Below are 12,817 nucleotides of genomic sequence, written 5' to 3'. Positions count from 1 at the left end.
GGAATGGCTAACAGAACTGCTGTGCCCTGCAATGCCCTGTTGTTAGTATAAACCTGAAATGTGACTCTCAACCACCAAGCCATATGCTTGAAGCACTCCAACAACAGTTTACAGTTTTAATTTATGACAACAAAATATGAGATCAGGTGAAGAGAAAATAATGCCTTACTAAGTCACCCTTTTCTCCTCCATCTCCTTCTGCTCCAGGTGCACCCTATATCAAAAAAAAGCATACAGTCAGCCTTCAGATTTAGTCAACCTAATGTACTGCAGCATTTGGTACTGTGACTTGGAAGTACCATGGTCTGTAACATGACTTACTTGTTCACCCTTAGGTCCTGGTTCACCCACTGAACCCTAAAAGGTTAAAGATTTAAAAAAAAAAAAAATCAGAATTTGAAACTACAGGTTCAAAAGCATTACTGAATTATTTTCAATCCTCCCTACCATCTAGCATTAATGCAAGAGACCTTTAAAGCTATGAATTTTTTAAAATGACAATGAGAGCACTTAAATCTTACTCTATAATTAATGTGAGAGCCTGAAGGCGAGTAATAGCATGGAACTTAAAAATCCACTGCCACACTGGATGGTACAGATTCTGCCTGTCAAACAGTAAATCTCTTTACATGGCAGATGCTCTGGTAGCAGCTACAACTCCGCTCTGCAAATTGCTTAGAATTTATAAGCAAAAAATTCATTAAGTATCTAATGTGGGATAAGCACACTGAGACATCCACAAGTTCAGTCACAATTTTCTTTTGCTTGCTGCTTGACTCTCACACTTTTTAGCAGAACTGCCTCTAGAATTTTGGTCATTACAGTCAAAGCTGAATAGCTTATATCTTAAAGTTAATATTCCTTTTTTTAAAAAAAAAAAATTACTATGTTTCATCTTAGAATCCTGTAACAAAACGTACCCCAGTAGACAGCCAGGAACCAAAGAGGAATAAATTAAGGACACAATTCATTTCAAACATAAGTAATTTCTTTCTAAAGTAACAGTATTTAATTTGTATTATTTAAGAAAAGCTTACTATGCGTTCTGTTAGAAAACCAGTCACACAATCCTTAAATGTTCTTTGCACAAACACGTATATTCCAAAAGAATTAACTGTGCATTATTTTTTTTTCTAAAAACAGATGGAGGTACAGCATTTTCTCTTCCATTTCAGATATCCGTTTAATTCACATAAGGTATAGGCACACAAACCAGTGTAACATCTACAGTTTAATGAATTCAGATTTATTCTCATGTTCCTGAGGACAAAGAGACAATACTAAATTATCCACCGAGCTAAGCAGTGGAAATCACAAACCTGTTTAACATTCTGACTTTGTCAAACAACACTGAAACAATTTTGTCTGAAGTGTTCTAAAAATCATGTCTTATTAATATTTTCCATTTACTCACACCAAAAGACATTAATTTCCAATCTAACATCATTTTGGCTGTTCTGTTTTTTCCTCTTACTCTTCTTCAGAACAATGAAATTAGATAAGGATGTGATGGGAGAAGCTTTTGCTTTTGTGAAACTTGGCCTGTAATATTTGTATTAGCAAACAAAAATCACAGCTATCTGAATCTATTCTACATTGACTCCCAAAATTTCAAAGGAGACAATACAGTAAGATGTCCAACTATGAAAATATCGACTTTTGTGACATACTGCTTATCTTTTTGTAAAAATCTCTCTCAAACCATGCTCAGGAGTTGTTTGCAAAACTGCCAGTCAGCATCAGCCAAAACTGTACCAGGGGCTGCACTAACTATGTAACAGTAAAAAGGAGCATGTTCCAGTGCCATGATCTGGGTCTTGGCCTAGTGCTGTTTAATTTACTAAAATAGACAGAACCAAAGCATCTGAAACCAATTCAAGATAAGTGTATCAGAAACTGTGTAAGTGGAGAATGCTGAGGATTGGCCACGATCCATAACATATCTGTGTAACCGCTCTAAGACTCACTGAAGCATGATCCATTGTCAACATTGCTTTGTATTGCTGTCTCTGCTATAACATGTCAGGTGCATGATGGATGCATTAAGTCCTTGACCAAACCAGTGGCAGTCTGGTTCAGGCTGCAAAGGAGGTAAAGACCTAGCCCACAATCAGGCCAGGAACTTCTCTATTCCAACTTGTTCTCTGAAAATCCAAACAGGAACAGTCTGACATGGTGAGCATTGATGCCTATGGGCTTGGAAACTGGAACACTAATCGTTCAATTAGCATGTCAATAGCAGGTGGTTCTTCCAAGACTCATTTCTCAGGTAACAAAGAACGTTGTGGGTGTAAGGAGTTGCATGAACACCTTTTCCAACTCATGTAATTTGACTACAAGCCCACCACTTTATTCCATACATAGGACAGCCTGAGTGAGTCCTCTTTGAGCTTTCCCTGCTAAAGAGTTGGCTGCACGGCAGTGATCTTCCCTTGACCTGGGGCGTCTCTCAAGGTTCTTTCTTGAGGCTGAGAGATCCATTACCAACTGCAGATCTTTGGTAAGTGATCGGTATCACACACAACCTTGCATTAAAGTGCAATAATATTTTGTATTGGTAACTTTGAGTTTATGTCGGCAACTTTGAATCATTATTATATCCTCTGCAGTAGTTGCAGAGTGAACCTTGCCTTCGAATTTGAAGTCTCACTTTTACAACATCTTACTTCAGTAAAAACACTTTTGCTGGTATCTTTTGTAGTGTTTCTTTAAGCAGTTAAAAATGCCTGCATGTGATGAAATGCCAGCATATAATACCCAGTATCTAAAGCTTTGGGATCAAGAATGATAACTGAAATCTGGTTTTTGTGAATTCTATTTGAGCTCTGGTTGCTATTTACATCAACTCTTATCACGCATATATGGGCTTCAAAACAGAACTTTGTAGGAACCTGTGTACAAAACCATGAAGTTTTGAATTCAGGAAGAGAAGATACTTCAGTCTGGAACTGGATAGCTGTGGTTGACCCAAAGACTAAGGCTAACAGACTACAGAGATACCTATTACCAAACCTCGACATGGACATTTGGCTCTGTATAAGACAAGCTGAACAGGGTAGAGGAAAGTATAAGAGCAGCACGATGCTCTCCAGGCTTGTGACTTGGAATACATACTGCAGATCAGTGCTACTGGTAAAGCTGCAGTCATGTCAAGCCTGCTCCTGAAAATTCACTCCAGCCTCTATGCAGCTGAAGAAAAAAAAAAAAAATCAGTCAGGGATCAAGTGGACACTTGTCTCAAAACAGGAAAGCTAATAAGAAGTCACAGAGTGAGACAATTGCTAGCACAGCTTTTTGGACATCAAGGTATTCGCACAGGGCATGAAAATGATCCTAGGATTTTAAAGCTCCAGGCATAAGATACTGTCATCTGCCAGTTAAATAAACAGAAACTGTCTGGCTGTGGTCTGAATCTCACTGGGTTTGTTTACAGCATCTACATTCTGCTCTTATCCTAGAGGTCCAGACCCTTCACACAGTAAATGAGGAAACTCAGGCATCTTTGGAAAGAGGTTGTCAGCACTATAACAATTTATTTTCCTTCCAGATTTTCTTCCTCAGGTACCTTCAATCTCTGTCTCTGGAGAAGTCTAAAGGTATGAAACATTAACAATCTAATAGACTGTTTTATGTCAATACTTACATTTGACTAGAAACATATGCTCCTGATCTCAGCATTAAAAAAACCCCAAAACTGTAACACTTGCAAAATACCTCAAAAGCAACAAAGACTTAGAAATTTATTCTTAAGTACCTGGACAGATCTTAAAAACTGCCAAAAACAACTGCAAGTCCTGTCTAGCCGCCCTACAACGTACACTGGGAGCATACCAGAAGCAGGAATCCTCTGTTCAACTAAAAACATCTACAGCAGTGGTACTTCACTAACAGTCCTGTGCTTCCTTGATTGTCAGCGGCACTTCACAAATGCCCTTCATTTAATACTGAAGCAGATGGCTCAAGTAAGAAGGTTGAAACATAGTGTGAGATCCCCTGGGCCCAGTTCTTCCCATCCAGCACAATACTAGAAGAGGTACTTATATCCTGCAATTGTGTGTGTGATGCATGGGTGCCTCAATAGCTGCATTAGCCTGAGCATTTCCACAGCAGGTCCTAAGATGTCTGTAAAAGCCATTGGACCTACTGCAGACCAGGCTTGAAGTTTAAAAACTCTTCAGTGACCAGAGACCCTTACTTACAATTTCCGTTCTGGCCAAGTCAAGGATTTGCAATACGATTTCAGCTTTTAAAATATTCAAACTAAAAAAAAAAATTATGCTAGTGATCTTATTTCAGTTCCTTAAGTAACACTGTCAAGAATTTTCCTGTATATTTTATGAGCTATAAGTGGTTGATGGGCACCTAGAGCACAGTTTTCAAGCAGTTAACAGATCTACATACAAAACAAGAAACTAGGCTTTATTTTGTAATTATTGTAGTTACTCTTGTCAAATTGCACTCTGTAGGTATAAGTGCATTTCTTACCCGGTCACCCTTACCACCAGGTAGGCCTGGAGGACCTGGCAGTCCAGGAAGTCCAATGTCACCCTGGGGACCCTGCAAAAACAAGTCCAGGTTGTGAAGTTACCCTATCAGTTTTAGAATGAACAACTAAAGGTCATACTCTGATAAGCAGATGGGACAGAATCTTATTCTCAGAAGAGTCCTAACTTGATGAGTGGGGATATCTGGTGAAAATTGAGCTGATCCAAAATACAGTGTCTTATTATTATTTTAGTGCTGACAAACAAAACAGAAACGGCTTACAGCTTTTCACCCTTCAGTCACTTGACAACAGTCTGGTTCCCTTAAAAATTCTTCCTAAGATCTTGCACTCTGATTTGTGCATTCCTCTGTAACAGCAGGCTCTTTCACCAAAACCTCCCCAGCTATGCTGTTACAGGCTGTTACTGTGTAAATACTGCTGGAGCACGGGTAAAAGGTGGCATTCATAATCTGCTCCATTCATTAGTTTCACACAGCTGTTAGCAGAAAGCTGGTCATTCACTGCTCCGGTTTCTTAAGTACTCGCAGCCCACACAGGAGTGTGCAACCCAGCTTTGCACGTCACAGGATTTATGGGGTTTTTTTTAAATAGAAGAAGAAGTCCCACACATCTCCATATACTTTAAACCAGCATTTTCTAATATTAGCATAGTCACAGAGGACTGAAGAGAAACTCAACAATCACTCATTTTAATATTATTTTCAGTTCCCTGTGTGGATAAATGGGTAAGTGTCATTCCAGATGATACCATAGCTCCTTGAAAGCAAACATGAACACTGAAAATGGAAATAAACTGCTTACCCATTTCCCTGGTAAACCTGGAGGACCTGCAGGACCTGGCTCCCCTCTGCTACCCTTATAGGAAATAGAAGGACATCATTACTTTCTGAAATATTTCCTGTGAACAAGAAATAAAGTATAGGTTTTTTTCTTAATACTTAGTGAATTACACTACTTAGCAGGTGGCTTTAATCAAGACTTTGGTTTATTAGTGCAAAAAACATCACATGCATTAAAAATGGTGAAATGTAAACATTTTTAGTTAACAATGGCATTTACAACGCCATCTCTTAATGCAGCAATTTGAATATACTTCGGATAAACCTGAAATGGAGTCAAATTTTCAAAGATTTTAAACAATTTTCAAACTAAAGTGCCTTTCTGAAAAGAGTTTTGTCTCTTATGATCAAACCTTTCAGATCAGCTCCATAAGTATTATACAATTACTGTCACCTGTACAGATACATATCTGTACAGATAAATTCAAACATTGTCTCAACACAAGCCTAAGTCTCACTTGAGACACTTTTCTTACTTCCACTGTATGAATACATAAGAGGTACTTGCTATAAAAGCATGATACAACGTTAAAGATAATAAAATATCAAGAATTGAAGTTATTTGATATGTAAGTAGAAAACTAGTTTTATGTAATTTAGAAAATTTCAGATAAAAGCAGATCTAAGCATTGATTGCTGTATACAATAGGCAATTTTAAGTACAGATATTGTCTTCATAGTAAGAAAAATACTGTGAAATATTGTGACATATTGAACCATAAAAGGAAATGGAAGACATGACCTTTGTCATAAATGCAATGACAACTTCTGATATAAGCTTAGGAACTAACTTTACAGTTCAAAAAATAATTAGGTATCCTGGAGAGATCAGAGAACCAAACATAAATAGACTTCCTCATTAATTTCCCTCAAAATACCTTACAGTGTTAAAATCACTATCTTTTTAAAGCACTTTGTATAATTTCTAGAAGCTTTTTCATGTTTAAAAAAAAAAAAAAAAAAAGGAAAATGTCCCCCAAATCAACTTCATACTACAAACCAGAAGCTGCATTAAGTTTTTTGAAAAATCTGTACTACTACTCCTCTGACCTGGAATACTACTATAATTTCTGCTGTAGGAAAGAGAAGGATTAAAATTATGATCAGTATTAGAAACTTGTCTCTTTGTATATGTTGTAACATTCATGTCTGATTGCTATACAGCTATAAACCAAAAGCAATGTCACCTTTCATAGATTTAAAATCATATAATATACCTCTTAAGTGCATTAAATATTTTGCTGGTCATACAGAATGCAAGAAAAATCTTCCATATTACTTCAAATACGAAAACATCTTTTGTCAAATATATATTACAAGCACTTTTCCAAACACAGATGCTTTTCTAAGGTGGTAAAAAAGAAGGTCAGTGTACAGAAGACTGAATACAAAAGGATAGTATTTCCTGTAAACATGTCTGTAAGGACAGGTTACATCAAACTGAAGGCCACTACTGCAATATCTGCAGGAGCTGTGTTTAGGCAAGCAAGAGGGGATCTGTAACCCAAAGAACAATCCAGAATCCTATTGGCCCATGGCATAAATTAAAAGACTGTAAAGCTTCCTCCAAGTTATACTTGACTTGAAATGGCTCTGGGATAGGATTTACATTGATTTAGTTGCTCTTGGTTCACTTCATGGGGAATAAAGAAAAAATAAAAAAGGCATCTTGAGAGGTACTCATGTAAACATTTAAAATACATTACAAGTCATGTCCTAGCAGCATCCATATTTTCCTCACAGTCTATAAGAGAGTTTCTGTAATAACTGGTTCAGGTGTTTCATCTGTACTTGGTCAGATGAAATCTTCCTCTGTTCTTTAAGTTACTCATAGGCAATAATCAGAACAGATGGTGGTTTGACCATGTCCTCAGCCTACCTCTCTTACATGGTGGCCCCCTATATAACACAGTCCATAGCTGCAGGTCACTCACAAATCAATAAGCATGTTGCACTGGTTTTAACAAAACAGACAAAAAAACAAACAAAACAAAGACCAGGTACTCTCCAGGCTCCCTTTTTTGAATGACCAGAGGCAAGGACACCTCTAGAAAGCTAGTCAACCCAAGTAATCAAGGCCCCTCAGAAGTCTCTCAAATCTTAGGCAGCTAGATACTTAACTGCTGATGCTAATGTTATGCATCCTAAATCCATAACAGCGTATTTATGCTGGCCTGTATATACACTGACTTTGCTCAATTAGTTAGACAAGTATTGAACTTTAAGTTACATGGTTACTTAAATGTTCCAAGCTCTATTTTCACTGCAAACTCACAAGATGGGATAAATGTTAAATAGCTGAAGAAATACAAGGGATGAAAAAAGCAGAGGCATGGGTCAGTATTTTCTGCAGACACAATATGAAATGTTAAATCTTACTAAATCTCAGCAAATATGAAAGAAAATGGTTAAGCAGCTTAGGGAGCATGGCTTAATTCCACTGATTAGGAATGAGACTCTGATGTTTGAGAATTGCTCCCTTTGGGCCACCTGCCATGACGACAGGCTTAGGAAGGTTTAAATCACAAATGCGTTTGGTAATTGCTCGGATTGGCTAGCATAACATGAAGCAAATGTAAGGTTAACCGACAAAACAATTAGAGTGGAATGGAGAATATGTTTGATTTAGAAACAAAAGACAAAATTTCCATGTTGCTTTACTTGTTTTTCTGGCTTACTGAACAGATGAACAGGTAACTAAACAAAAGTAAAACACTTTCTTAGGTGCTGAGTTAAGTTTTCTAAGGAACGGCAGTGGTAGACTAGAATAGTACTTTAAAAAGTAATTTTCTCCTCAGGATATTTGTTAGCAGGGAGCTAAGAGTCTCCCAATACATGAATTTGCCTGTTTTTAATTAGATCTAGTTATCTTGGGTTTAACCATTTAATATCTTCCCCGTGAAACTGTAAATGTTTACAGAGTTGCCAAAGGATAAAATTTGAATCTGCTGCTTAGTAACAATACTGTTCCAACTACATTGCAACAGTGGTTTAATGATGAAAATAGCATTGAAACAACATGGTTTATGCCAGAGGATACTGAAGGCTGTTTGGTAAACAGTACAGAAGTGATAATATGTCCCACAGAGCCACTGATGATTGCTTAATATCTTTCCATTGTGTAACTCCTCAAAAACCTACACACCAGTGCAAAATTTTCTCTCAAAAAGATGCCTTTTGCAAGTAGCTAAAGTTAAAAACTTGGGCAATTTTTTAGGCACGTTGTTTTTACCTAGTGCAAATACTGACCTGCTGTCCGTAGCAGAGCCAGCCTTGTTATTCCCCCACAAACCTTTACTGGAGGTCATTTCCTCTACAGGTCTGGCCTTCCTGGAGCTACCAGCCATGCTGTCTTTCCCCAGTAGTGATATGAAGAACAGGGGTAAGTAAGTGAAATGGGAAAGTGAGGAGGATCTCTCATGTGGCTGCTGCCATGAAGCAATACATTAAGGATCTGAAGTTCTCCATATCTTGCAAAACATCAAGGTTTTTTCCAACTCCAAGGAAGAAGCTCAGCCCCTCTTGATTTCTACCTGAACATTCTATTCCAAGAGTGAAATGGAAAAAAGGGTAAAGGAAAAGCAATGAAGTGAGGCGAGTGCTGAAAAGGATAATTCAAAATAGGAGGGAAAAGGACAAGAAAAATACCTGAGTAGTAACCATAAAATTCTCAGGCTCTGAAAGCCTTTGGTTATAAAACTTTGATCAAAAAATATCAAACATTAAAGTTGGAGGAAAATTTAAAATTCTGAAAAAAAATCAAAAAATACTCACAAGAAAACTCTCTTTAGAGCAACTATAAAAGGTTTTCTCAATTTATTTTCTAGTTTTAGAAGTTTGAAAATTATGGCATGTATAATTATTTAACTAGAAGGTTTTTTTTCCCTCAAATACATCTACTACATGTACATATTGCAGGAAAAAGACAAAACATTATTCATAAATCCAAACTCAGCTTGGACCAAAGCTCACTGAGGTTCAATAATCCAACCCTGTATCCTTCCTGAACAAAAAATTCTGATCATTTCATCTCTTTACGGAGAAGTAAGTTTTTTTCCTGTGGTCCCAAAAAAGAAAACAAAAACCATTCTACTCATACATTTCCTGTAGTCTTGAGAAGAAGGAAGCTGAACGTAGTTATTATTTAAGGCTCTTTATAGCTTTAAAGGAACTATAGATGAAAAGTAGATTAATGTTCTGCATGCAAACTTACTTTACCACCAATAATTTACTTCTTTTCTCCATTTTGTAGAGACAAACAGTTTTTTCTTCCTATGCTTTTGTTCTAATGTTCACGTTTTCCAAAATGAGTGCACTTTGTAAAGACAGAAGAAATAAAGGCAAGATACCCAGATGTCTTGCTGGTCTCTAGACTGATAAATAGAAAAATCATTGTATTTAATCTTTAAGTGTTTCTGTCTAACTACAGGGTTATTAATAATTAACCTTGCATGTCAACTCCTGTTCTATGGACTGTTGATTTTGTAAATTCATGTTCACATTGAAAGGATTAAAGGCATAGTTTAGCAGATTACAGTGCATTATCAGAGTGGGCAGTTGCTTTGGTCTGATTCAATTATAATTCCTATTCCCATTCCAAGTATACAAAATATCAGCTCAAGAAGAACAAAATATTAAGCTCAAGGGCTGAAAACTTTGTCGAGTGCACCCAACACTTTTAAACACAAACAACAAAAATAAATGTTTGCAAGGTGGGTATATGGGAGATTGAAGATACCTGTATTTCAACCTAGTATCTGTACGCTCATATAATCCCCATTTTATATCATTCATAGGTAGCTATGGACACAGCACTTACTTAAAAAAAGATTCAGTCTAAAATAAATGTGATCTCATGAATTAATGCATCTTGTGCACAATAACACAAACCACAGAAGAAAATAAAATCTGTTACTTGCCTGACTGCTGCTGCAAGTTAAAGAGTTAATTTAGAGACATTATTCCTGGCCCATGGCATACCTTTATACATACATTCCTATCGGTAGTTCTCTAAGCCCCATATGAGGATAACCCTACAACTGCATGAATAAAACTGTTATGTCATCGTGTGATAGCGGTAACTGGGAAAATTCCAGGACAGTATCCCTAGAGTATCAGTGACAAGAGAGAATCTTCCAAAAGCAATTGGTTACAGAGCCTGGAGCTTTGTCAATGTCATCAGACTGAATTTTGGTGTATGAACATTTCCTTCAAATCACAGACCCTCTCATCCCTCACAGAAGGATTAACAGCAAAGGGAAATTAGATCAGCCTTATGTAACTTCAACCCATTCCAGGTCTACTCCAGAGAGAATCAGAAATCTGTACACAGCAGACCATCTAGTATCCCAAGCATGCCTCAGGAGCAGTTGTCCTTTGCCTTCAATGCTGAGCTTTAGCAAATGTCATCAGTTCACTTTCCTTAGCACATTTCTTTCCTGCAGCATTTATTTCTAAGCTACCCAACCAGCAATGATTTCTCCAGTCTTCTTTCCAGGGTATAGGAATCTCCAGTCAAAGAAATTATAACATCAGTGTTTCCAGGTAGATATAAACACTGTACTTCACATTACTATTAGCTACATTCATAATGACAACCTGAAACAGCCAAGGCACAGGTCCAAGGAGGATCTCACCATCATTCATGATAAATGTTTAGCATGCTTTCGTCTCAGGCAGACTGGACTTTCCTAGATAATGCCCAAGAATGGTTTTGGGAACACAGGAAAGAATCTGTTCCCCATATGCAATTTGATTCCAGCCAGCCTGCTCCTAGACATGAGGGAGTGTTAAGGGGGTTTAGCAGTATCAAGACGAACCACGCCATGCCAGTAGACCAAGGCGGCTGAGGACAGTCTCTAGCCATTTTCTTTACCAGGTAGGACAGACAGCTACCTTTTCTTCATACCTTGCCTCACTGTTCACATTAAGTGCATTAGAAATAGGTCCTAGCCAAAAAAAATCATGTTCTAAATACTTAGTCCAAAGTTCAAAATCTTGTTATACATGGCACAAGCTTCTTAAAGAGAATGAAACAACTCAAGAAAAGAGCAAGTGACCTCCTGGCAGCTAGTGAATTTAAGCTTTTCAATGCTAGAGGTGGGAGTTGACTGTTGCAGTGGAAGAATAGGAGTTTGGTTACAGCTTATTGTCATAATCCACCCTCTTTTACTCAGTGTGTTTTAAAACAAAGACCTGAAGAATATAAACAAAGTTTTAAAAATTAACTTCTCACTAAAGCCAGAAAGTCATAGCACATGTGCTTGTGGATTTCTCTATGCGATGATGCACATCCACCTGGTAAAGAAGGGATGAAAAGAACATGTAGAATTCACATTAAAAATTAGCATTTGTGCTGAATAATATTTCTATGTTGTGGTTAACTTCAGCAACCATAACTTGAGATACTGCATTACATAACCTGAGTTAGAAATTTACTCAATACTTACTGGTGGTCCCCGGGGTCCTGTTGGACCTGCTTCTCCCTCTGGCCCCTGTTCACCCTGTTTTGGGGATAGGAAAAATGCAACAAATTTGAAAAGTAAGTTCTTTGCACAGTGTAAACATTTTCATTTTTCTAGATCTTTGGAATAAGATTAATAATCTTACAGTTTTACCAGAATTTCCCATCAAACCTGGCACCCCAGGAGGACCTCTATTACCCTGTTGGACAAAAGATGGAAAATATTAGCCAAGCCTATGCTTTGTTTCATTTTAAAATAAAGAATAAGGAATTCAATAAAGTCTAAAAAAATAAGCCTGTAATAATTCTTTAACTTTAACCTTTATTTTGGTTTTCATTTGATTTTCACCTAATTCCTTCCATCTAGTTCAACAAAAGTCGGATTCCAGGTTTTTTGCTGTTTACATACTGACAAATTCCAAATAGACTTGATTGCTGCTCTCAAATCACAGAAGGATAATATGATTCCAAGTAATTTCAGAAGAAACCCACATCTCAATTTAGATTTCTTTTCAATTACTTAAAACTAAACTCAAACAATATTGTCAGAAACATTCCATATGCTCAATCATACAATACTTCTTTTAAACTTAATTGGAATTGACGGTGCAATTTGGTGGTACATAGAGATGACAATCTCCATGATTCAATAAACTCAAGGCGGTTATAAATGCTAGTTTTATCATGAGATCCCTAATTTAAAACTGTAGTGAGGTACCCATGTCACATGTCTCCTCTAGCAATGACTTCCTTAATTTTAAAAGGAAATGGCCTTTTTTAGGTATTATTTAAAGCCAGGAATCATGAAAGCCACATCATGTAGCAAAAGAATCACAAAAAAGAGCAAGAACAGAGTTGGTAAAAGAATGTATTTAAATCTTTCAGCCAAAGGCTTGCTTCTCACCACAACAGAGAGTTAGTGTTATTTCACTGAATACTTTAGAACTCGATAAACACAAATACAGTATTATAAGCAAGTCAATACTGATACTTACCTTTGGGCCAGGA

At 37.0% G+C, this 12,817-nt stretch overlaps 1 protein-coding gene across 1 annotated transcript in view; it reads right to left on the bottom strand.

The window, feature by feature from the left end:
* COL9A1 (collagen, type IX, alpha 1) overlaps positions 1-12,817 on the bottom strand; it is a gene marked incomplete at its 5' end in the record, with an annotated part of 40,595 nt that overhangs the window by 11,711 nt on the left and 16,067 nt on the right. Inside the window, 7 exons of the mRNA XM_010142930.1 lie at positions 170-214; positions 322-357; positions 4,486-4,557; positions 5,309-5,362; positions 11,796-11,849; positions 11,956-12,009; positions 12,805-12,817. Coding sequence (XP_010141232.1) covers positions 170-214; positions 322-357; positions 4,486-4,557; positions 5,309-5,362; positions 11,796-11,849; positions 11,956-12,009; positions 12,805-12,817 — 328 coding nt within the window. The remainder of the gene's footprint in view (positions 1-169; positions 215-321; positions 358-4,485; positions 4,558-5,308; positions 5,363-11,795; positions 11,850-11,955; positions 12,010-12,804) is intronic.

This window comes from Buceros rhinoceros, unplaced genomic scaffold (genome assembly GCF_000710305.1).
Source record: "Buceros rhinoceros silvestris isolate BGI_N320 unplaced genomic scaffold, ASM71030v1 scaffold17939, whole genome shotgun sequence".
Classification (NCBI taxonomy): domain Eukaryota; kingdom Metazoa; phylum Chordata; class Aves; order Bucerotiformes; family Bucerotidae; genus Buceros; species Buceros rhinoceros.
This window is presented reverse-complemented; position numbering and strand designations above follow the sequence as displayed.